At 44.3% G+C, this 26,058-nt stretch overlaps 2 protein-coding genes across 3 annotated transcripts in view; both read left to right on the plus strand.

Annotated features, from left to right (window-relative positions):
- Positions 1–13,174, plus strand: part of TAGAP (T cell activation RhoGTPase activating protein) — a 56,618-nt gene extending 43,444 nt beyond the window's left edge. Inside the window, exons 2-11 of one of the 2 annotated variants that reach the window (XM_015858329.2) lie at positions 4,254–5,604; positions 6,023–6,106; positions 6,211–6,264; positions 6,699–6,765; positions 7,765–7,937; positions 8,687–8,848; positions 9,310–9,419; positions 10,140–10,335; positions 10,696–10,813; positions 10,979–13,174. In XM_015858329.2, coding sequence (XP_015713815.1) covers positions 6,080–6,106; positions 6,211–6,264; positions 6,699–6,765; positions 7,765–7,937; positions 8,687–8,848; positions 9,310–9,419; positions 10,140–10,335; positions 10,696–10,813; positions 10,979–12,150 — 2,079 coding nt within the window. In that variant the 5' untranslated portion in view covers positions 4,254–5,604; positions 6,023–6,079 and the 3' untranslated portion in view covers positions 12,151–13,174. The remainder of the gene's footprint in view (positions 1–4,253; positions 5,605–6,022; positions 6,107–6,210; positions 6,265–6,698; positions 6,766–7,764; positions 7,938–8,686; positions 8,849–9,309; positions 9,420–10,139; positions 10,336–10,695; positions 10,814–10,978) is intronic. The other variant, XM_015858331.2, reaches the window with a different exon arrangement.
- Positions 13,175–16,836: 3,662 nt separating this feature from the next.
- On the plus strand, positions 16,837–25,526 carry RSPH3 (radial spoke head 3). Its single transcript, XM_015858350.2, has 8 exons — positions 16,837–17,036; positions 17,152–17,239; positions 18,010–18,154; positions 18,639–18,784; positions 19,289–19,492; positions 20,461–20,623; positions 21,702–21,788; positions 23,576–25,526. The coding sequence occupies exons 1-8, from the start codon at positions 16,927–16,929 to the stop codon at positions 23,689–23,691; spliced, it is 1,059 nt and encodes a 352-aa protein (XP_015713836.1). The 5' UTR covers positions 16,837–16,926; the 3' UTR covers positions 23,692–25,526.
- The last annotated feature ends 532 nt before the right edge of the window (positions 25,527–26,058 follow it).

A 26,058-nucleotide genomic window follows, 5' to 3' on the forward strand; every position in this document is an offset into this window, starting at 1 on the left:
CACAATTACCTTCGCTACGTTCTCCTTGCTGCCCTCTCTGTGCAGTGACTGATGGTGCTTTTGCAGATGCAGAGGCTGGGATCTGTTTTCCCTGCTTTCACATGGTTCTGTTGGTGAATGCTATTGCCTGAGGCCAGCTGGCCCTGTCTGAAGTTTGGTGCACTTCATCATCCCCACGTCCCTTCTGCAGGAGAGATACAGTCCCCTTTGCCCAGAGGCCTTTTGGTGCCCTGTGGTGGCAGTCAGAGCCCATGCCAGATGAGCATTTGCTTTGAGAGATCCTCATAAGGTATCCCTGCTTCAAAAACAGGATAGTGATGCAAAAGTAGAGTGTTTATAAAAAACAGCAACACGGCGGCCGTTGCTACTAGCAACAATATGGCAGGCATCAGCTAATATGGAGATGTTTGCCTTGAATTTATCACCAGCTAATATGGAGATGTTTGCTTCAAATTTAACATCTTGATTTTGATGGGCTGCCAAAACTTCGTGAAGAACATTTTATTTTGCTGTGAGTGTATGTGCATTCACAGGGACAGAGGGCGTGACAGCGAATAGGTCTCCCAAGAGTGGGGCCAAATGTACTCAGAGGAGTTTGACTCCAGCCAGCAAAGTTACGCTTGGAAAGATTTGCCTTGCCTTACATTACATTTGCCTGGAGGATGGAGTCCAGGTGTGTGGCCATAAATGTTTCCATTCGCGGTTCATTTAGAGGCAATGAGGATCTGGTTACTGACATTTCTGCCTATTACCTAGGCAGTAGGTACAACATAGAAACAACATACACGCAGAGGCATCGCTATGATGAGGAGTTTGGGGATGTTCTGTCATATCACCACAGGAAGCCAACTGGAGAGGAAATTCCAACTACTTCTGGCTAGCCCTCTTGGGTGCATCCAGTGACAGCCATGTTCAAGGCAATAGGCAGCTGCCGTGCCTGGAGCACCTCCCACTCTAATGCTGGAGCTGGGAGGTCTTGCCACTCCTGAGCCTGGTTTTCTTCTCTAGTTTTTATATCGGTATGACACATACACAATGAACCCCAGAATTACACTCAGGCCAAGTTTTGGGGTTTTATTATGGATGGGCTCCTATGCCACTGGCAGCCTGCAGATCATTACACTGTGTGAAAGTGAGGTGAGTTATGCTTGAAAATCACATGCAAGTAGGAAATGAGTGTGAAATCCATGCACTCTCTTGTTTCCACCGATTCTCATCTTGAGATTTGAGATGGTTTAGATACTGAAATTCAAAGCGAAACACAAGATGCAGAAGCAGGAGAGATACAAGCTTATGTCAACAACAATATACAAGGAAAGCACTTGTATTAATCCTGAAAAGCAAAATCAAGATTCATACTGCTCTGGTTTTGGTAGGGAATATAATATTCCTGTGAGAACAAGTGAATTGACAGAAAAGCACCAGCTCAGTTTCTGATTAACAAATCAGATACAATGAGATAAAGAAACAAGTGAGAATGCTACTGGAATATAACAAAAGAAAACTTTATAAGTAGATGTTCACTTTTGATATTTTTTGAGTATTTTCAACAGGAAATCCTGAAGTGAATAGAATTAAGCCCTAATTACAAGTTCTCTTTGTTTTGTTTTGTTTATTGTGAGTAAACAGAGATTGAGATCTGGATCTGCTCAGTCAGAACTAAGGTCAACCTAAGTTCCCATAGGCCCGTGTGTCGGCCACCTCAGGGAGCCCAGGGAATGAGTGATTCTTAAGCATCTCCTGAGATACACCAGCAAGCTGCGCACCAGCACAGAGCCTTAGAAAGAAACAATCTGCGTGCACCAGCCCTCCACATCTGAGAAGCACCCAGTGGAATCAGTCAGCTGATGAGTAGTAAAAATCTTCAGAACTGCCAACATATTCTTGGGGGAGGAGGGAGTGCCCACAAAGGAATAAACAAACCATCCTGCAGATCAAGCACAAACAGAAAGTGGGTGTCACGAGAAGGGCACAGAATACTCCTTGGGTATTCACGGTATTGTTTTTGTTCTGTAACTCCTTCCTGTGCAATAGCTACCCAGTGTGTAGAAGGGTGGTGCACCCACATTGCAGTCTGAGATCTGATTAAGGATAAAAATTAACCGAGTGGGGCTGGGAAAAACTGACAGTGGGTTTTACTTTCCAAAAACAGGGTTGGTGTGAGTCCAGATCCTACAAGACTAATTCCAGGACTTCAGCATCAGCTGGGTTAATGGAACTAGCTCTGAGCTGTCACTGGAAGGCTCAGGGACTGATCTCATGACAGCATACACCAGCCTCCTTTCTGTGATCAGACCTTGCACTGTGCCTATAGGATCTGCAAGCCGCCCTGGAAAGTGGAAAGAAACAAGAGCTGCACTGAGAAGGTCACATAGAAATGTGCCCTGTTTTCCGTAATATACACACTCCGTTCTTCGTCCATGTGGGCAGATCACACAAGGCTTTCCTTTCCCCAGGAAAACACAGTTCTGACTCTGGCTTTCCTTATTTTGGTAAATGCTCCTGCTGTTCCCCTTGGAGACTGCAGTTGTGCCAGTGAAGTAACAGGAATCCAGTCTGTCTTCCATATTGAGATGTATTGATGCAGAACTTGGCTCTTTCTGCTGTATTATTTGTGGGCTTCAAGGAGTCCCTGCTTCCGGCGCATCCTGTCATACACTCATCAGTTCTGCTGCCTCCTTGCTGGTAAGACAAAACCACTAAGGCAAGTGTCAGGATTTGTTCTCACTCCCAGTTCTAAGAGCCATCATGTAAAATGTGCCTCTGTGGTGTTGAAGCAAACAAAAGTGAGCTGTGGCTGGGATTTTCCCATTTGTGGTTTGCTAAGAGGGAACAAAACCAGACACTTTCCAGCTGCAGCAGATTGCCTGTGTCTCTCTTCTTTTGTTCACCATCAGACCCTGATTCCTTCTCCCAGTTGGTGTTGCCTCTTCATTGCTACAGCCTTGGGATTAAGATCTGTAGGGAAAGAAATCTCTCAGCTTGATCTCTGGTTGCAGTTAGAAAGAAGGGAATGTCTCAATTCATGTGTCAGTAGCAAGTGCTATACAAACCTCCTCAGAAATTGTATGGACACAGTGCTTGGGAGTCAACCAGGACAGCCATGGCCTGGACATGAAGCTAGTCCTGCAAAATCCCTGCAAGCCCCTCCATCACACATCATGATACTTGCTAATGCCCAGTGTGGAGGTCAGCTTTGGTGCTCATATCCACATGGCCCATTCCTTAAGGGCAGAGGAGTGTGGAGGCACTCGCTGCCTTTGGAACAGTGCTGGCAGTAGCCAACACATAGGAGCTCTTTAATGTCCTTCCCCAAGCACAGCCAGGCTCTGTGCTGGGTGGCCATGCAATCACTGCACCGAGCCACAGCTTTCTGGTCTGCCTGCTATTCAGATGGGACATGCTTGTTTGCAGTGAAATAAGCTGCTTCAAAGTCATTCTGGCACAAATTAAGTGTTAGTGATGCACAGCATACGAAAGCTATAAAAACAAATGAAATAACGAGAGTGAAAAAAAACCACACCAATGTTTTCCATATGTGCAGGAAGGCCTACACACATAATACAATGGCCAAATCCCCCAAACTGTTAATAAATGGGACCTAATTAGATGGAGATAGAGCAGTGCGTGCCAACTGGCTGCCCCGTACATGCTGTCCATATACTCTCATTACTGTAGCTCGCCTCCTGGGAAACTCAGAGCATTATGCCCCGTGTACAGCTGTGTCCTATTTGTAACCTAAGCTTCTAGTGTAGTTGATCACCACCCATTAAATTCTCATTTTCTTCACCAGTCACACATTTTCCAGAACAAACGCTGTGCCTTAATCATGAAATAAATTGAGCTTAGAAATATGCCTGTGTACAGTGCTGGAAGAGAGGGCAACTCAGAATAGAACTGTGGAGGTCCCCTATGCCTCCTAGGTGCTTAACAGGCAGACACATTCAGGTGCATATTCATCACACTCATACATGTACCACAAGTCCTGCTGGGACCATCAGCAGGGATGCTGCAGCTGCCAAGGAGCCTGAGAAGAAATTCTCAAGAGAACACGATGCAGGATGACAATATTTTTGTAGCAATTTAAATCAGCCCATGGAATGTAGTAAGGAAACGGTGAATGTACTGTAGCCGCATGGGACTCCTAATTAACAAACAATCAGTGGCAGTGGTAACTGAAAAATCAGCATGAAATGCACAGGACTGTAGAGTAAGTGATTTTGATTCATATAAGCTTTATCTCTCTTCTACAGAAGGGTGTATCCACAGAAGCACTGAAACTACAAAACCTCAGGAGAACTTGAAAGTTCACCCACACCGCCTCCACCCCCTGAAAAGCCGAGCAGCCTTCGTCTTCTCCTTCCAGACACGTTTGTCTGGCCAGAAGTGAGTTTTGTACCACGGATTTCTGCCAGGCAGAACCGAGCTGTGACCAGCTGTCTGCCGCACAGTGACATCCTGGGTCAGTGCTCCGTGGGACAGACTTGATGTGCTTATGCAAAGAACAGCTTTAAGGACGAATTCAGCAGTGGATGTGCATCTGTGACACAGCCTTGTCCCCTGCAGACAAGAGGCAGAGCATCCTCCAGGGGAAGCACTAGTGAGACCAGTTTAACAAGGCAGACAACTTTCCTGCTGGATCCACTGCTGAAATACTGCCAGTCCTTTGGTCCTCTGGTCCAGCCCCCTCCATCAAGACTGGTGCCCTGAGTACCGTATCCTAATTCACTGTGTCAATGTAGAGCCTGCACCTGCATTTCACAAGTGATGGCTTTTTTGAGCCACCTAACCTCACTGCTCCTTTTAAAGCAGCGCAGCGTTTAGAAATCGGAGTGTTCTCCTTTCTAGTCAGCTCATTTTAAATTTCACATCAGCAGTGAACAGCTCAGCGCCCAGTGTAACTTTGCCAGATAATCCATTTCCAGCCTGTTTGATGCTTGGATTCTCAGGAGCTAATTGGCACCTGCAAAGTGTGTGTCTGCTCTGCTTTCAGACATTAAACTGCTCTCATTAGTTCTGTAAAAAAACATGTACAAAAACATTTATCTGTATTTTGGCTATTTCACTCCTCCTCCTTTTAGTTATTCTTAGTGCAAGTCGATCTGGCAGTGCATCTTTAGACTGCACAATCTCTGATCTCTGGGAGCCAAAGAACAGACGGTGCCCACTGCCCTTTCACTGCCCACGCCACGGCCCCCTCTGCAGATCCCACTTTGCAGCAGTGATGCGAGATGGATCCTTTACCTGGCAAGTGGCTCATCTTTTCCATGCATAACAGATACATGGTTTTATTGGGGTGTTTTTTTTGCTCTCTTCTTCTTTAAGGGAAAAAAAAAAAACAAAAAACCCAACCAACACAGAGCTCCTCTAAAAGGAAAGAGGAAGCCAGAAATGTCGCAGCATCTCAGTCCTGCCCCATGATGCTTCTTCCTGCCTGTGAATTTCCACCTGCTGTTCTGCACTATATAAGGCAGCACACGTGGGGTAGAACTGTTTAGTCGCCTGCGCCCGCCCAAAGGATTAGCAGCAGGGGAACGATGCTGCCTGCCTTGTCCTCTGCAGCCCACAGGAGGTGAAGGAGCTCCAGCGGGACTCGCTCCTTGGGTAAGCAAAGCCTGGGGACGAACATGTGTTGTTGGGGTGCGGTTGGGGAGCCCCAGGCACAGCTGTACAGAGATGTGCAGCGACAATTCGTGGGCAGAACTGACTGGCTTGCTTAGCTTTGTGTTTGCAAATCAACAGTCCCACATCGCTGTCACTGCCTGCTCATTTTTGCATGGATTAAAAATGGAAAGCTGCTTTTTGTCTGAGCGAATGAAAGGGGAAACAGAGCACAGGACTGTGGGCATTACGGAGGGAGCTGTCAGCAAGTGTTGGCTTTATGGCTGACCCAGCTGGGCTGTCCTGGTCAGGATCACGCTGAGATGCTTGGCTGGCTTGTGGGGCAGAAAGAAAAGAAGGAAAGAAGGGTGCAGCTTTACTAAGCTCTTTTTTTTTTGTCTGTTCCTTGTTCAACAAACAGGCAAACAAAAGGACCTGAGGAACCAGACAGTGCAGAGCTCCTGCGATTAAACTCCTAATGAAAGTGCTAAGCAGCTGTAATACCGTGAGTGTCACTGTCAGCTCTGTCAGCAGAGTGGCTTTGAAAAGCACCAATTTCTAAACTGTAGCATTAAATTAATCACACACAATCTTTGTTTTCTTTCCCAGTCAAAGACACTAAATGCTGGAAACATGGAGAGTTTGATTGAATGCCCATCAGAGGTAAGCAGTTGCTGTGTTTCCCCATCTCCTTGCTGGGCACTGAGGCAAGACGCCTCTATCCCTGCTGTGCACCCCGAGCAGAGACTCCTTTCTTACTGGGAGAGTTTGGGAGGAAATCCCCAGTGCCAGGGGGAGGCAGATGGGCCGGCTGTTCCCCCTCCCTGCATTCAGACAGCTCATGTCCTGCTGTGGCTTCTTGGAGTCACAGCAGCAGTCTAACTCAGTGCTGGGTGTATGACTGGCTGGGAAGCACCCGGAGCGGTTGCTGCGCATTCCCTTGCCACCAGCACTCTTGCTGGGCAGCAAGACAGCATCACAGCTGGACCCTCGGCAGCTGCCTGGTCACCCTGCTAGCTCCCTGGGCTTCTCATGGGTTTCTGCATGGCTGCATGGTTGCTCAAGGTTCTCTTGTGACTCTGGTGTTCTTCTTGCAGGCTGATGCCAAGAAATGCCCCCTGTTGGGCCCAGCTGACACTGAGGATGGACTTTGCCAGTCGGCGGGTGAGTTTTAAAAACAGAGGAACTACCTTCTTATGTAATGCATGTGGTGCTCATGTAGAACTGCTCATCTCATGCCCCTTAGTGCAGCCTAAGCCCCAGCATGACCCAGGAGGCAGCGGCCTCCCTTTGCTCAGTGCAGATGGTGGTGATGCCTGCCCATGCATTCCTACTCAGTGGTCTGCAAAGCCAGGTTTAATTGTGTTCCTTGGCGGCAACATCAGTGAGCGTGTTGCTTTGACAGCATCTCCCCTGTATCTCCACTGGGGTGTGGCCCTGCAGCTCACCGCTACCCATTTGATTACACACCATGGCAAACACACCCGGCTGCAGCAGAGCTGCACTTGTTTGCTTTCATGGAGCAAACAACTGGGAGGAGACCAGCACGGTACAGGGTCAGAACTGGAGCAAGCTGTCCTGTCACACTGTGTTCCACGCATATCAGAAGCAAATTTTATATAACTCCATAGCATTAAGTGGCTTTCTCATAGCGTTTAACCCTTGCTAAGAGATTTCTGACCCTGAAGCCAACGCGGCCCGATAGTGATGCTCACCTCTGGAGGAGGTATCTCCTTCATGGACAAGCCTGCATAGTGCAAATTGTTCTTGTAAGCTGCCCAAGTGACACATCTACCTTAGATAGCTATCACGGAAACCTCTGAAATATCAAAAATCTCTATAAATGTCAGATACGTACTGTTAGTTCTATGCCTTGTATGTTCCCATTCTCTAAGAGGAAATAGTGGCTAGAGTGTAAAAAAACCTCAGAAAACAGGAAAGGTGGTGTCCTTAGAGGGATAGTCAGAGTTCTAAAGTTTAGGCAGTTGTTTCCTTAGCAACAACTCGGTTGTCTTTCAGTTTCTACCCGTTTAGTTTGAGTTTTTGCTTCAACATACACTTCTGCTCTTCATTCCACGTCACATAATGCTGTACACCGATGAAGGGAAGCATAACTCTGTTGTCTTATTTTAACTGACTATTTAATTTTCCTTTTGTTGGCAGCAGATGGAACAAAGAAAAGAAAGAAGGTGATATCGTGGCCATTTGCTCTGAGACGCACCTCCACCAGCGGGGATTCCCCGGGGCAGCTGGACCCTGGCCTCAAGATCACTTTGTTTGGCCAACCTCTGGCAATTATTTGTGGGGAAGACGACACTCTGCCCCAGCCAGTCCAGGTAAGCAATCCTGGTGGCATTTTTACTATACTTTTGGCTTCCAGAGTGAGGCAGGATTCTCAGTGCTTGTGCTACACTACTCTGGAGATGAGTGGTTTTGTTGTTTCCTCTCCATGCACAACTCTGAGAAGCCCCGGTGTAGAATGGATCAGATCTACAAGTTCTGTCCACTCTATGCAACTTTCACTAGCAATTACTTCGTGTGGAGACATTGTGGACCAGGAATGGGAGAAGTAGATCTGTTGCTCAGTATAAATGTCTGTGGTTTTACAGAAGTCATATAAACAAATCTTCCAGCAGCACAAACATCCAGGGGCTTCTGTATTTCCCTGCAATATCATTCAGCTATGGACTGCCACTGATAAATAAACGAAGACTTATCTTCTAGATAAACTGATCTTGCAGCACCTCTCCCACTGATTTGGCTTTTCCAACACAAAGGCTTTTTTCTCTTCTAAGAAATATTTTCTAGGCATTCAGCCTGGCTTGGGAGCCACCTCTTGTTTCCTTCTCGAAGGAAGCAGAGATGACTCCATTGGAGTACAAAAATAATTTGGTTTTGGGAAAAAAACAGATTAGTACCAATATAACCTACTTGGAGATAGAACCAGATACCAGTCTGTATAGAGTGTATCTACAGTCATTTTGTTTTCTCCTGTATCTAAAGAAATGTCCACCTGCTAAAGGACCTTTCATCACACACAATAACATTTTTCCTATCCCTGCCTGTTTGGTTTTTATTCCTGCAGGATCTCCTAACCATATTGTACATGAAAGGACCTTCAACTGAAGGGATATTCAGAAAAGCTGCCAATGAGAAAGCACGCAAGGAGCTGAAGGAGGATCTAAACAAAGGCGGGAATGTTGATTTGGGAAGCAAAACTGTGCATCTACTGGCAGTGGTTTTGAAGGTAAATTCCTCTGACTTTCAGCTGTAGGAGAACACAGCCCATTTGCACAGGCACACTGTACTGTGGAGAAATGGCTTAGGTGGGACTCCAGGAGAAAAAAAAGAGTGAAACCATAGGAAATGTTTTAAGTATGGGAAAGTTTGGCTCTTTCCTTTTGTGATGGATTTTCAGCTCCATTTCTGCTGCTGATTTTCTGCATGCTCACTGGAAACTCACTTCCTCAGCATCCTCTTCTGTGAGGAATACTGAGATATAGGGATGAACAAGAAGTAGATAATAGCTATAACCTCTTATTGCACCGATGGAAGGACATAGAGTATGCACCTTTGAAGCCTGCTTCTCTGTAGAGCTGATGGTCACCTCTGAGAGTCGATAGCTCCAGCCAACATCCCTCATAGAGAGCCTGAGCAGCTGTGCTCCCTTAATGTCCAAGGTCTCATCCCAGTCTCTTGACTTTGCAGGACTTTCTCCGAAATATTCCCTCCAAACTTCTGTCAGATGACCTGTATGACAAGTGGATGCTAGCTCTGGAGAAGCCAAGCAAGCAAGAAAAAATTGAAGAACTGAAAGAGTAAGTGTTGCAACCATCAAGTTCTGCAACCAGTCTTGGTGTGATGGAGGGGCTGGTAGTGGCCAGCCTTCTCTGGAGCTTGAGTCTCGTTTAAAAACCTGTTTCTCCATTTGCAATTGTTTCTGTGGGGGTTGTAGGGCAAGTAGCACAGAGAAGCACTTCTCTAGCAGCAGCACTTCCTGGAGGTATTTGAGGTTGCTCTAGGAATCACTTATAGCCAGGAAGAGGGGGAAGCTGACAGTGTCACATCACAGTGAATGTGGTCACTGCATGGTGTAGCAAGTGCTGATGAGCTGTAGGTCTGATGGCCACGGGGTTGGACAAGTGAGGCTGGCCCTGTGCTGTGCCCTTCAGAAGGAGCAGAGGTGAAAGGTGGCAGAAAGGGCTTTGTGAGCTGTGTGACACAACCACAGCCTTTCATGCACCCTCGGGAAACCTCTGGTGGTATCTTCTGATGCCGCCTCCTCTGCTCAGTGACACAGGGCACTGTAGTGTTTCCTCTCAGTCAAGACCTCATAATTCAGTGATCTTGCAGTTACCCACAAGCTCGGCTGCTGTTGGGGATTTCTGAATGATACTTCTGCAAAGTAGTGAAAGCACAGGCATTCCGTTTTCTGGAGGAAGCATTGTCTGTCTGTGTGCGACTGAGACTTGCTCAAATAAAGAAGTAGCGGCCACCACACCAGGCATTAACATCTCATTTTGTCTGTTTTCACTTAGGGTGGCTGACAAACTGCCCAGACCAAACCTGGTCTTGCTCAAGCACTTGCTCTCTGTGCTCCATCGCATCAGCCAGAATGCTGACACCAACAGGATGGACGCCAACAACCTTGCCATCTGCATAGGCCCAAACATGCTGAGCCCGGGGACGGGCAGCACGCTGCCACTGGAGGTGCAGAAGGAGATGAATGACAAGGTGAGTGGGCTCACCTACCAGCTGCTGTCATTGGGCAGCTCAGATTCATCCTCAGAGATCCCACTGCTACTGCAAAGGCCACACAAAAGAAAACAGCACCACTGAGTGGCTGCCCCTCATCTCAGGTGTCTGCAGTGTATATACTGTGGGCAGTGCCAACCACACACACTCTAAGGAGTGCTAAGCTGTGGCTGATAGCTTTTATTTTTCTGGTACTGGGGCAGATCATTCCATCCGTGGTGTCAGGCCTTCCTTCTCTGGGCTGCCCTTCATCATACAAAGACAATGGCCAGCAGCAGGAAAGACTATTCAATATATTTTCATCCCCTTTGACTGAATTAGATGGTTTTCTGTGTACAGGTGACGGTGTTGGTGGAGTTCCTTATAGAACACAGCTCAGAAATATTTGGTGAGGACATCCTATGGCCTGTCAGCACCTTGGCTGGGGAGTCAACAGAGCACATAGACAGCTCTACAGGTAAGAGAACGGACTGGGGCTGCTGCTTTTAGGTTTTATATGGGAATACATCTGTGGAAACAAATGTTAAAAGATCCTGTTGTACTGCACTTATACAAGAATATCTTCAGTTCCCTTTCTTCCTTACGTGGCCAGTAAAAACTAACAAGTGCTTTGTCCCCACAGAACACCTATGTGCTACTCATCAGAATGACTCTGCCTACGACAGCCCAGATCCTGAAGCTGAATGCTGTACTTCTGAACTAGAGAAGCCCAAAGGAAGAAGCACCGGTTTGAGCAGAAGATATCCGACATGTGTTTCTGCCACATCACTGACTAACTGCAAAAATGACACCAACGTGATGGACAGGAGGTACTCAGAGCCAGACCTATCCTTCCAGGACCGTTTTGAAAGCAGAATAAGGAAACAGAAGCTAAACAAAAGTGAGGACAGTTTTCCAGTTCAGCAGAAGCAGCTAAGTCTGGAGAATGAGATGCTGGACAAACGGCTTGCAATCTTATCTTCACAATTATCGAGTGACTCTCTATCCAAAACATCCTCCAGTTGCTCATTAGAGAGCTCTGATGGCTCAGTCTTTACCAGCTCACCATTAGTTTCACCCTCTAGTCCCAAAAAAACCTTCTTAAATAGGCCCCAGTCCTTTTGCAACAAGCCTCATGAAGACTGCAGCACAACTAAGAGAGAGATCAAAAAGCATTCTATGTCATTTTCTTTTGCAAACCAGCGGAAAACACTAACGAAACACCAGAGTTGGGGGCCTGGAAAATACATGGGTTTCCAGAAGGACAGTTTCACAAAGAAAGACGATCAGTTCTCCTGCAGAATTGTGCAGGAAAACAGCCCCGAGGATATCAAACCACTGCATATGCCATATCAGCGAAGGTCACGTTTCAGGTCAGCTGATGAAGTGTTCAGAGAGGTAGACCAGAGGAATCCTGGAAGACCACCCTCTTACGAAGAAGCTACTAAGAACTGTGTGGCCACCCATTGTTGCAATCTCACAGTTCAGACTATGAGATTAAAGGTGTCAAACCAGGACGCTTTGCCATCTGATCCTTGTACCAGCCTTGCACAGGGCACAGCCGGTACAGCTTCAAAGGACCTGCCCAATGACAGGCTTTCTGCAGTGAATGATTCTGCTGCAGAAACTGAAACTCTCAGTGTTACTGTTGGAATAAACTCCCGCGTGAGTTTACCTGTAACCCCTGGCGTGTACAGATTGAGAGCCATGTCTGAATCCTGCCACAAGAACAAACATGAGTATGTGGCACGGCGCTGCAGCCAGCCCATTTTTGAGGCAGAGCAGATACAATATGCTAAGGAATCCTATGTTTAAGAACTTCTTTCTCCTCTTCACATTGTACAAAGTAAATGTTGTAAAAAATAGATATCTTGCTTGTGTTTTGTAAGATATTAGTTACAAGGGACCCAGAATAAGCTAGCTTCATATCAACATTTTTTTTCTTGGTGGCTCTTCTGAAGTGTTGGTCACTTTGCCATGTCACGTTCTTCCACTAAAAGAGGTGTGTGTTGGTGGGGGGAAAATATGTAAAATATATGAGTGAATATGATGCTCATAACGTGTCGTGTGGGAAAACTAGTCAGTAGCTGATAAACAGTGTTGTATGTGTATCCCTAAAAGGACAATTAAAAGGTAGGCAGGTCCAAGTACCTGTCCCACTTTCCTCTTCCTTTCTGTATAGTCAGAGACTCTATGCCATTTGCCACGTGTGCATCAGGCCGATACAATGCCTTGCTGATATTCTGCATTAAGAAGAGGGTTGGCAGTTACCCCAACAGGAGAACAGCTATTCTGTCATCTAGGCCATTTCTGCACTCTTTCATCCAGCCCCTTGAACCTGCTGCCATTCCTTCCTCCTGCTTGCTGGCCGTGAGAACATTCTGACCGCGAGTCAGCATTAGTATTGTGTACTAAGACTGGGTTTACAGCCACTGAAGCCCTGCAGGGTCATTATGGGAATGTATCAAGTGAATGTCAAGTGGCCTGAGATGCTCTTAGTCTAAGTAAACTGGACAGACTAAACAGACAGAAAGATCGCCTTCAGCTTTGCTCTCATGAGAAATAATAATAAAAAGAAATCCCATGAGGGAACGCTCCAGATTCAAGCTTTAATTAGTTAAAAATGCAGATCATTTGTAACATTTAAAGAGAGGAAAAGAACATATCCAGGTGTTGGCCTTATAACCCTGTAAAGACAACAGGAAGTGCAATGTGTTTTACATGTAGGAACTTATTTAGGTAAGCTCTCACCTTTCCTTTTATGGCTCAGGAGCCGGCAGAGTTTTGGTTTTCTCCTGTGTAAATTCACTACAATAAAACATTTTCTGTATGACTGCCACGCTGTCCATTGTCTCTCATTAAAAACACTCAGAAACTACATGTACTGTAGCTACTTTTATACTCTTATACGATGTATCTAATTAGTGGGAAGAAAAACAGCTGACCAGCAGCATCTCTATTATTGTTCTGTAAAACTTTAGGCTAGATTTTGGGAATATATTCTTCTCTGTCAGGGAAACAAATGACACCGCCACACAACAGCAGCTATCAGTAAGATGGAGAGGGAGTTACAAAGAAGCGACTCTAATGAGTGGCTAATTAGAAAGCAGCGTACAAGCATCTCAGATATGACATTTTCTGGTAGTAGCTGTACCCAAAGCAAAGAAGAAAAGAGAAAAATGAGAGTCCCTGGTTATTTCTTGGTAGTTTTCTCTTTGCTGCTCCTTTCATGACTATAAAGCCAGGCTTCCATGAGATCATTTTGAAATTACTGCTAATTCTGAAATGCGTATTAATGTGTTGAAATACAAACCGTTCTCTTCTTGAACTTTTAATTTTATCTGTGGTTTAGATTTTATCATAAAACATTATTATGTTACTTTCACGTGGCAAAAAAAAAAAGTGGCCACTAAACCTATGATTCATTGATCTCACAAATTCCAAGAAAAACTGCACAAACACGGGTATCATGTGCGGTCTCTGCAAACCCAGCCTCATCATGCTGGGATTAGCAAATGCACTTGGTTACTTAGGCCATCATTACTTGTATATTGCCCCCACGTGGCCAGAAGAGCAGAAACACTAATCATACACATCTCGCAAAACTAATTGCAGCATTTCAGTACCTAAAGGGAACCTATAAACAGGAGGGGAGTCAACTCTTTGAAAGGGTAGATAACAGCAGGACGAGGGGGAATGATTCTAAGTTGAAGAAGGAAGATTTAGGTTGGATGTCAGGGAGAAGTTCTTTACTGTGAGAACACTGAGGTGCTGGAACTGGCTGCCCAGAGAGGTTGTGGGTGCCCCATCCCTGGAGGTGTTCAAGGCCAGGCTGGATGGGGCCCTGGGCAGCCTGGTCTAGTATTAGATATGGAGGTTGGTGGCTTTACCTGTGGTGGGGCAGGGGTTGGAGCTTCATGATCCTTAATGTCCCTTCCAACCCAGGCCATTCTGTGATTCTGTCATTCTGTGATGTCTCTGTATTTTCCTGTAGCACTGAAGTCAAACTGGTTTGGAGACTCTTGCCTGGAGTATGTATAATTTTGGAATGTTAAAAGCTAATCAGGAAACGACTGTCTTATAACTCAGTTACATACTGCAGGGAGTTCCATGTGATCTATTTTTACCATAATGTTCTATTTCAAAACACTGCTTTCAAGTGCCTCCAATTACAATTAAAAGACATATCACAGGAGACCAAAAGCCACCCATAGAAAACAATCTGCCAGTTTTAGTCTGGGAGTTCTTGTTTCTCTACTGCCCGTACACAATCACTGCTTGTTCCAAGGCTGACTCACTCCTCACCCATATACTGCAGATCACTATTTCACTGTACCACTGCTCACAGGAAAGTCCCTTGACTCAGGAAAAAAGTATTTTTGCCATTTTTTGCTAGTGATCACAGCACTTAATTATCACAAGGGCATGCTTTGAATGAATATAAGTGGGCAGCTCAGGATTCTGAACAATAGTCTGCAGCAGATGAAAGAGTAATCAAGTTAAGGAGTTACGAATTCCCAGTGCCTCCTCTCCAGGACCTCCAAGCTCAAGGGTTCCCTTAAAGGGAGCTGTCATTATAGATATCAGGAATTTCATCCGTCTACCATCCAAATGCATCCTTAGACACTCCCCACAAGGTTCCTACAAAGGGAAACCCTTCCACATTTGAAGGCTTATGCCGAATGGTTCAGAGCCAGAACTCTGTGAACATGATGTCATCTTTTTTCCTTCAATCCATTAATGTACTCGCTCACAGGAAAATATGATGTTTCCAAGTGTCATTCATACAATCTTGCATTTTCGTTCAGCCTCCCTGCTATGATGTCCTACACAGAAGGCTGGCTTCTGCACAGCTTTGCAGACCCAGGGGGCAATGAGAGCTGAGTGGAAAGGCACGAAAAGCTGCTTTCTTGGTCCACATTCCCTCTGCATAGCACAATATGCTTGTCTCCTATGTAAAGCAGCATAGAAACACTCACTAATTTCACTCGGAAATTCAGTCAGGAGATGAACCAAGTTAGCTTTGAAGTCTGCTTGGTTAACTGTCTGATCCAGAAAGCATTTCATCACCAGAACTGATCACACCCAGCTGCAAAACTAAGGCAATTATAACCCACTGCTGAACTGCTCGCTTTAGGCAGACAGCAGGAGCTGTGTCTATCATGTGCCTCCACGGGGACAATTTCCGACTACAGGAAAAGGAAGCCACCTTGGTTAGGCGCTCTGGTTACATTTTTCTCTGAATTTTCTCAGCATTCAGCCCTTATCACACGTGGCATCAGAACAGTGAGGAACTTCTGAAGGTTCGATATTCACCAGGGGAAGGAACTTTTCAAACAGACAGACGATAACCCTGGGAAAAATCCAGGGGAAAAGGGCACTGGATAAGAGATACAATCTCCATACAGGCAGCTGACTTTCATATACACAGCCAGCTGCTTTCTCAATGCTTTTTTTTTTCTCTCTCTCTCTTTTACTAAGAATCACTAATTATACAGTCTTTTCCCCCCTTATAGGAAGTATCACTCATAATATTAACTAAATCCTTTTCATTTGCTGTGATAACTACACCAACGTAATTCTCACTTCAGAGTGAAGCTTCTGCAAGGGGAGAGGAGGCCACAGATCCCTTTCCGTTTCTAACCCGAGGTGCCAGCATGTGAGCCTGAACAGTTTACAACTCCTGAACCCACTGAGCTTCCTCTGATGGGTAATAATAAGAAAGGTTTCTAGGAAAGATTTGTCACTTTCTAAACAAAACCACTTTTAGCCAGTCAGCTTCTTACAGAACTGACCCAACGGCTGCTTGAAACTCTTCTCTCCGCAACCCACAAACCTCTCACCAACTTCCTTGTCAGCTGCTGCAGTCCAGATTCCAGCCCTTCAGCTGCAGTATCATACATATCAAGTCAAGATCAAAATTATAAAATGTTGGTTTTTTTTAAAGAATCTTTTAAGATGAAACCCAAGCAGATTCCAAGAGAAGATATTCTTGTGATAAAGATGGGAGATAAGCCTGTTTTTCCTCATGCTAACTGCATGGTTTTGGCCCAGGCAATTCAACCTCATTATACACAGGGCACAAGCACTGAAAAACAGATGTATGCCCTCACCTTTCCCACTGCTTATCCAAGTGTGAATTCTGTCTTCATCATAAAGCCATGATTAAATGTACATACACATGCAGCTTTGCATACAATTCACCAATCAGTTCTCTCTCTTTAGCTCAACCAGTGCTGAGGTGAGAAGTGATCCATGGCATCAACTGCAGAATTCTGCAGAGCCTGGTATTCAGAGGAGCACAAACATTACATGACAAGATATACAGACACATGGCTGTCCTAAGGGATAGAGATATAGCCAGAAGATGCAGCACTTGAGAAGTTTTTGAGCAAGCAAAAGGAAAGAGCATTCACTACTTCTCCTTAGAAGTTTCTGAGCGCCACCGCGCGGCCACCCCTCAGCGCTAACGGCCGGCCCGCAGCTCCCCTCCACCGCATGCGCAGCGCGTTCCCCTTGTTGCCTGGACACGGTCCCTGTGCTCGTTACAGCCGTGCCGCTGTGGCAGTGGGAGCCCCTTGCCCCACCGCCATGATGCCCGCGCTGCCGGCGAGCTCCGCCTTGCCCTACACCTTCTGCAGCCCTCCTCGCGCCGTGCCAGCCCGCCCCAAGTACCGAGCGCCGCCCGAGACCGGCGAGCCGTGAGTGCCCTGAGCGCGCTGCCCTTCCCGGGGTGGGGGGAGTGCCGGGACTTGTGGTTTTCGGGCTGTAGTTGGAGGTTGCGCTGCTCTCACCCTGCAAACCCTGGTGTTGCAGGGTGAAGGATCCCGCCCGCTGGGCCAACCTGATGCACGACAGGAGGGTGGTGCGCGGCAACACGTACGGCCGTCAAGCCATGCCGACGGTAGGTGCTCCGCGGGCATCAGCCCACTGCTGCCTTGAGAAGCAGCGCCTCAGTTTCTCGTGCCAGGGAGGGTTTTGGTGGGGTATTAGGAAGCGTTTCTTCTCAGGAAGAGCAGCAGGGAGGCACTAACACAAGCTGCACAGAGAGGTGGTGCGGTCACCTTCCCTGGAGGTGTTCAAGAGCCGTGTGGTTGTGGCTCTGAGGGACAGTGGGATGGGCTGGTGGTCAGATTAAATGAGCATCTTTTCTGGCTTTAATGATTCTGTGATTTCTCATTTCTACAACGATGCTTTGTGTAGGAATTTAAAGCTGTCTGTTCTTAAAAGCAATTGCATGGAATACAATACAGGAGGTGCTCTAGCCCTCTGATCATCTTCATGGTCCTCTTCTGGGCCTTCTCCAAAAGCTCCACATCTTTCCTGTGTTGGGAAAGTCCATTTCACTTTCTTAAAGCTTCACCTGGAAACTCACAGCTGAGTGAGAATAAGCCATTTTAATGTGCTTTATCTTGTTTTATCTCAGTGTGAGATGCCATTAAAGTACACCTGTAGGTATCCAGTATATCTGGATACCCGTTAGTTTCATGCTCTAGTCTTTAAGGAAACTGACAATTTAGAATGAGTCTAAACTGAAAAGTAAATCTGAAATACTAGATTTGTAATGCTAAGAACAACAGCAGGCTTCATTTGCAAGAGAAATTAGTAGTGTTTCCAAGTACCGAGTGTATGGTGGTGTATTTTTAATTTATTTTGTTGTTCACCCCTGTCCAGTGTATCCATCATCCTAATGCATTGGAGATTCAAAGGCAGAAAGAAGCACGGAGGAGAGCATTGGCTAGAAAGAAAGCAGAAGTGCAAATACAGCTAAGAACACCTGAGCCTGTGGAAGGCAGAGAGCATGTTCATGTGCAGACAGGTGAAAAATGATTTTAAAAAGATAATAATAATCTGAGAACAAAAACTTGCTGGTCTCAACTTACTGAAGTGTTAATTCAGTTGGTAGGATCAGTTCAGGTTAAGGTTCTCTAATCCTTTCCATTATAAACTTCATATTTTTAGTTCTGTTTAATTACTAATGAACTTGGTTAATGAGAGTGACTTCTTTTTTTAAAGAATGTCTGTTTTTCAATTCTCAGTGCACTTTCTTGAACACTAGTCAAGACAACTTCATTTATTCTTTCCTTTTCCATCAGAGAAGTTTGATGTGTGCCTCAAATAGAGGTGTGTTCTTTTAGTATTAAAAATTACTGGGGGGAAGGGAAAGAAGCATGGGCAGTGGCCCTAGAAACAGCTTTGCAGCATCCTTTGTATATAGTTCATACAGAACAGTAATCAAAAACAGTCGTGAGTTAAAATAAAAAAGAATCCAATGTGGAGCATTCCTTGTGTTTTATTTCTAGAGCTGTATTTGGAAGAGATAAGTGACCGGGTGGTAGAGGTTGATATGGAGTGTCAAACAGATGAATTTTTGGACAGACCTCCCACTCCTCTCTTCGTGCCAGCCAAAACAGGAAGAGATGTGGAGACACAAATAGAAGAAGGAGAGGTATGAAGCAAAGTCACATCCACAAGTAGTAGTAAAGTGTATTTCCTATATCAAACAAAACTGAGACAAGACCAGAAAGGAACTTCTTAGAGAATATGCAAAAGAAACCATACAAAACAGGAACAAATGCAGGTTCTGCTGCTTTCAGCTAAGAACCACAATACTGAGAGAGATTCTCCTCTGTGGAAATAGTAAGCAACTAGACAGGGACTGTAAGCACAGAAGGGAGCAGCAGTAGGGTCCAGGTGAGTGCTCTGCTTCTCCCTAACAGTGCCTTAAGTGGCTGCAGCTGAGTACGTGGTGTCTTACTCCAGCCCACTCATCACTTAGACCCCAGCAGCATTCATGCTTCCTGCCTTAGGTGACACTGGATCCCTACCTCCACTTCTCATCACCTCTTTCTGCACAGGTGTTTCGACCATCCTCCTTTGCTCCTTGCCAAGATGCTGAGTGGGATTGTGGTAAGGCGTCATTTATTTTTGTTTCACTGATTCTCATCCCCAGCTCTTTGATTTTGACATCGAAGTCAAGCCAATCTTGGAAGTGCTGATTGGGAAAACCATTGAGCAAGCTTTGCTGGAAGTCATGGAGGAAGAGGAGCTGGCCAATCTGCGGGCACATCAGGAAGCCTATGCAGAACTGCGCAATGCAGAGCTGGCTGAGGTCCAGCGCCTGGAAGAGCAAGACAGGCGATACAGAGAGGAGAAGGTAAGTCTTATTAGGAGTAAAACAGGCCCGTGTGAGTGCTTGCCACATCCAAGTACTGAAAGATGAGCTCTGAAATAAGCTGAATGTGGGCAGAAGGGTATTGTCAAGTTTGATGCTCCTGAAAGGATTTTGGTGCCATACAGTTTCACGCAGATTCTTGCTCTCATGTTCCTGCTCTGTACTGTTCTGTTCCACTAGAGCAGTCATGCTCAAGTGACCTGTTGAACTCAGGCACCTGATAAGAAGGCCAAACCTGACAGTATTGTGCAGCTGTTACTCAAGCCTGTTCATTATGATAATATCTAAATGAGTAGTTAGAGTGCTTGAATGTGAGAAGCACCTCGTGTTCTTTCACACAGAATGCATGTGCTGTTGTACAAGTGCACATGCCTCTCAGGATCTCCAAGTACAAAACAATGCTAGCAGTATCTAGCAAGTAGAAATAAATAGAAATGGCAAGTCTTAATTTCTGTTTATTTGGGTTAATGATGTTAATGTTATTATTGTTTTCCTGGACCAACCTATGTTTTAATTTTTTCTTATGTCAAATAGTATATAAAATCAGAAAAGTGAAAAGTTGATGAAGTTTTTACCCAACCTCACCTTATTTCAAGGGCATCAATCAGCTCCATCTGCAATAATCAAGCAGTTAAGATATCAGTGCATGATAAGGTATCAGAGAAGGATTTCATTTAGCCAGACACAAGACCCTTATTTTACAGACTTGCCAAAGTTATAAAAGCTATATCAAAGGATTCCTCTAGTCCTCATACCCCACAGATTCAGGCTTGCTTTCAAGGAGTTTTTTTGTGAGAGTTAGAGCCCACAAATCCTGGCATCTAGCTCAGAAGTCTTAAGTATTGGTACTCTTAGCTCTGCTGCTTATGAGTTTCACACTGATGATTTTTCAAAATCTAGATCAAAAGAGCTAAGGGGCTGAAAATTGAAGTGCAGTGTTGTCTTGACAGGAACGTTGCAAACAGCTGCAGATGCAAATGCTGCAGAAAGAGAAAGAGACCATGGAGAAAATTGCAGCTCAGACATTTGCTAAGCGTTATTTGATTGATCTTATTCCCTCAGTCTTCAACAGTCTTCATGAGAATGGGTTCTTCTATGATCCTATAGAAAGAGGTTTGTACTTTATTTTTTTTAATATATGGAGTAATATAAAAGTCAAACCATCCATAAATGCACTTTATGGTCCTATTATTTAGAATAATGTAAATGAATAAAGTATTTTTACATTTGTGGTTGCACACGTAGTTTCCAAACTCACATTTTTAATATAAACATTGGTTATCTGCACCAAGTGTTGAAAAATATGTAAGAGCTGACAGTTTTACTTAAGATGAGAAGAGCTGCTTTTATGTTGGTAGAAACAAATGGCTGTTTAGGACCGGTAGAGAAAGAGAGAGGGATCCAAACTGTTTTAAGTATATTTATTGATAGGATAAGTGAGAATATATATATGTCAATCTGAATCTTTGTTAATGATTGCTGGAGCGAAGTTAAAAACTGTCAATAAGAATTAGGCTCTGCAAATAATTTTAGAGTTGTACATCAACAACTTTCAAGCTTTCAGAGTCAGCAGCGTTTCTTATGGACTGCCCTGATGCACCCCACTTATCTAGTTCCCACAAGGGTGCTCAGACACCAGTTTAGGAGTGGGTGCACTATCTCCAGAATGAGTCAGAAGGCAAATGCAGAAACTGAGTGTGTTTTGCAAACTGAGCAGGGATTGGAACTGCCACATGCAAAAAGCGTGATTGGAGTAAGCAAGGGCTTTTGGGTCAGAGAGAACAAATGCTTTCAGCAGACCAGAAGCCAGATGTACTTGGAAAGCAGAGCAGGAAATGTTATTCTTCTGAGTTGCTCAGGATAGTTATTTTCATCTAACCAGAACATTACTGTGCATCTCATGTGTGCTTGCCCTTTGGGGGGTGCCAAGCCAGCCCCTTTGAAAATCAGTGAAGTTGAGAGGACTCTGGTTCAGGTCCATTATGATGAAGAATCTCAGTAAAAGAGGCGGGAGACAAGGCACCTAACAAATCCTGAGACATTTCATCTGGCTCTTGTAAAGCAAGTATCTTCTGGCGAGGTTGTTCATCCCTTAATGATCATAGCAAATGAAAAACAGCCCAGAGATCCCATTGCTCATCCTTCATAAACAAATGCTTTTTCTTGCTTTCGTTCTGCCAAATTCTTACAGACGTTGAGAGAGAATTCCTGCCATGGCTGATGACAGAAGTGGAAGAAGCACTAGAAAAGAGGATTCTGGGAAGGGTGATGCTTGACTGTAAGTTATCAGTTAATCTGGGCCCCTTGTTTGTAATTGTTTTTTTCCCCAGTCAGAGCAAATATAATGGTTGTATGCTCATTGTGGACTAAGGGAGCAGGTGTCATTTTAACAAGAATTCCAAGCATCTGTGGCTTTGTATGTTTGGGTTTTGTATTTATTTTTACATTTTAAAATTGTTTTTAAAGTTGGGAAGATCACTACTGCAGCCACTAAATGATTGATTAATCAATAATCAAGTCCTTGCTTTTGAGGCAGATTAAAGTATCACTCTCTGCTTTCTTTTGGGCTATTTTGGACTAAGCACGTGGGTTCTTCTATTGGTCAGTCTTCAGAGGCTGGACAATCTAAAACTGTCTTTTGTAGAAGCACAAAATGATGATGAATGTGTGTCTACCAGGCCAAACCCATTCTTATACTTTTACTACATATTCATTTTTGCAGTTTCACCTCAAGCAGTGATTGTGGATTTGAATTACGATTGTGTTTGTTTCTTTTGGGTTAATTTTCAGCTTAACCAGGACCCCCTATTTCCTTTGTTGAGGTCCAATTCAGATAACTACAGCTGCACTGTTAGTATTTTTATCCTATGATATATGTGTTGATGGGTACACTTAAGAACCAGTTCTTAAAGGATTGCTTCTTGAGGGAAGGATTTTTCTCTCCTTTTGAGCAAGAAATGCTGCATGTGACCACGGATTAAACAGCTCAAGGAAGATGTTACTGTAGGATATACCATCAGATTGTCCATCATATATTCTTGTGAAATCTTCAATTTTTACTGCCAGAAACTAGGGTTTTGCACCAATTTGTAGATGCTCAGAATAATTAAAGCAGGCTAATAAGTAATACTGGCAGCATCTATTTATGCTAGTTTACCCACTGTGTGTCCTGGCTTATATCCAAGCACGCACTATTGAATAAACCATTCTCTGCCAAAAGAAACTGTGGATTACCTTCTCCAACAAGTTTTGTGAAGGCATGCACAACCTCAGCTGAGATTCTGGCTTCTCCTACTTACACAGAAGTATAGGATGTTTTTTTAAGCTACTTGAACATAGAAGCTGTACAAGTGGCTGATTTTGTCACCATGCAATAAAAAAACAGAACTGCAAGGGAAGCATCCACAGTCTAAGGTGGCATGTTTGTCTTCTCAAGAGATGTAGAACTCAGCCCATAAATTAGCAAGGAATCTTCATTTGGTATCTGTATGTTGTCCCATTTTCTATGTTAAAGACCTCTTCTTCCATCATTGGCCTGTTTACTTACTATATTTAAATGATGTATTTCAAAGTGAATGTTGAATTATTGTTGTTTTCATTGGTTTGGAAGAGGTACAACGTTTAGAAAAACTTACAAAGGCAAAACAACAAAAATAATACAGAACAGATGTTTAGCAGCTGCTTTTCAGAAATAGAAAGTCTTTTTGATGACTCCCACAGTTCCAGTACTACCCTCTGCAAAACCATTACACGATATGCAACCTGGTTAATTCACCTTATAGGGTGGCCTGTGCCAAAAGTGACCAGACAACAATGAAGAGATGTACAGGGTGGTCCAGGTGAACCCTTTCAAATCGATGCTTTCAGTGCAAACCTTTGACTGTAATTAGGCTACAGCATCAGCGATGAGTTTTCTTATTCACACATTCTTTCACCATTAGTATTATTTCTGTTTGGGTTTTTTTCCCTCTGCACAAGAATTCACAGGTCAGCAACATGTAAATCATTTCAACTTACAGTGGTTTTATTCACTCTGTTTGTTAATGACACTTTTGTCTATTTCAGCATTGATTCGTACGGCGACTGAAAAACGCTTAGATGCGTTTAGCCAACCACCTCTGCCTGATCAGACAGAGGCACCTGCTGAGGAGCACGGGCCAGCAGTCACAGGCAGAGACTGACCAACCTGCTGCTGATGAACAGGCTTTGAGTCACACTGATTCTCAGTTAGAGGAAGCTTATCAAGAGTAAATGGAGGACTCGGAAACTGACCAGCGAGCAGGCAAGTCATCATCCTGTCTGTTTACTGGTATTGTGGCGTAGGCACGCTGAAGGATGAATTTAGTCAACACTGCAGCATTAAAGCATATTTTCCAAATGTTAATGTTGCTGATTTCAGGCTGAAAGAGTCAAGAGAGTTTACTGGTGTCATGAATGGCAGTGAAACCCTATCCACTTCTAGATAATTCGACCCATCAAAAGCCAGAGCTATTTACAAGTGAAAAGTAATGCTGTCCCACATCCCACTCCAGAAAGACATGAGAAGGATATTGAGAACATCTTGGTACCTTTTGGAAGTGCTTTGATCATGTTTTAAGAACAAAGATGTTCTTACTTTGTTTATTTTGAAAGGTAACTGCTACAGCACTTAAATTTCTTTCCACTCATGTTATTCGCTCCTCCCTTGACACACTTGGATCGGCATCTCAGCAGGCAGTAGAGTAAAGGCTGTTGTTCCTGACGCTCTTCAAGTTCTAAAGAGTTATCTGGGAACATCTGCCCGTGCAAAGTTTTCCTTGGCCTCCTGCTATGGGGCTGGGTCCTGTGCTAAGCCCAGCCTTGTTTTTTTTTCTCATCACTCTTCTTTGGTAATCCATTGCATTGGTACCAGACGTGAATTAAAAAATGTACCTGCGCTGCCTTCCTGGCTGTTCCTGGGCCAGCTTTACAAGTGGGGCATCCCTGCTTGTAAAAGTGCACTGCTGCAGCAACAGCATTTCCTTGCTAGTTGTACTGGTGGAACCAGTCCCGCTTTGTCCAGGCTGCCCTGTGCTATGTCCTTTCTGCAGTACAGAGATTTCTGCTAACCCAACAGGCCAGAGCCAAATCTAAGAGTGATCTCAGGAATGACACCTGCAGAGATAAGCACCTGTTTCACATCTCATACTCTAAGGAGGAATTTTCACTCATGCTTGTGGCTTCAAAGGCATACCCTGCCTGTCTTCCAGCCTGAGCTCTGACATCCAGACTTGATTGTGATGTACATGGAAAAGCTCACTTGGATGGTCTCATGTATTTGCCTGTCTGTGCAGAGAGCTGAAAATTTGAAATAATGAGGTGTAGCCACCAACACTCAACTTGGTGGTTTAAGGATCAGCAGATATGCCTGTATTAAACTGTAATCTTATAGTACAGATTGTAGATAGACACACAGATGCTTTCTGAAGCTGGAGTATTCCTCTGCTTGCTAAGTTGCTGGTATTTCAACATAGTGTGCTTAGCTTTTCATCTACAATTGATTCCTCTAACCATCCAGCAAAATGCATTGTGCATGAAATTAAGGTAGTCATTACTCACTGAGTTCCTATTTAAGTATCTGAGAATAATTTACTTTTTTCCACATGACTGGAAATGAAAATCAGGTTTAGGCATTGAAGTCAGTGGGAGGTTTATGTCAATTTCAACAGGACCTGGATTTTGCACTGATTTTGTTCCCACTATTTTGGAGATTTTTGTCATGACTTCTTCAAGCTAATTTTTTCTAGGTAACTGAAGGCCGTGTGACTTGTTTCATGAGAACTGTAAATGAAAATCTACTTCAAATATTTCATTATTCTGTTTAAATAGGTTATGGCACTATTGTATATTCTTAAATTATTGCAACAGTCGTATGCCTTATATTTTTACTTCATTTGAATCTATGGTTACTATTTAAGACTAAATTATTTTATAGCTTGATTGTTGTATTTTTGGAAAAAAGGTTTTAAAAGAGTTTTAATACAGTCCTCTTCTACCAGCTATGGTCTGCTGTGTTTCATCCTAATTTCATACAATGCCTAGGGACAAAATGAAGGCCTTCATGCTGTACTTGGTCTTTGATGGGAACTCTATAGTCTTCAGGATCAGAGATGTGAGCTGGCAGGTATGAAAAAGCTAAACTTTATCTTCCTGAAACCATTCTTCAGTGGCAATGTGCTTCAAATTAATGAAGGAAAGGAAGAAGAATAAGAGGATGAACGTGATAAACTTTATCATACATCTTTCTCCTCTGCTGATAGCACCTGAAAAACGAACTTAAGATCCACGTGTTCTGTGTTGATGGCCAGGCCTGCAGCAGTTAAAAAGAAGGGAACATTTATAATAAATGATATTTGCCAACACAAATTCGTGTGGCCTCCCACGGGCTTGGGAGTTGACTTCAGTTTTTTGTTTTTCAATACAAGTAGCAGTTTTAAAAACAGCCATTAAGAAAGTGCTAGGAAAGAAACTCTTAGCATCCTCCAACCATGAACGTTTCATTTCAAACCAAACTGCAGTGGTGTCCTCTG

The sequence above is a fragment of the Coturnix japonica genome, chromosome 3 (assembly GCF_001577835.2).
Source record: "Coturnix japonica isolate 7356 chromosome 3, Coturnix japonica 2.1, whole genome shotgun sequence".
Classification (NCBI taxonomy): domain Eukaryota; kingdom Metazoa; phylum Chordata; class Aves; order Galliformes; family Phasianidae; genus Coturnix; species Coturnix japonica.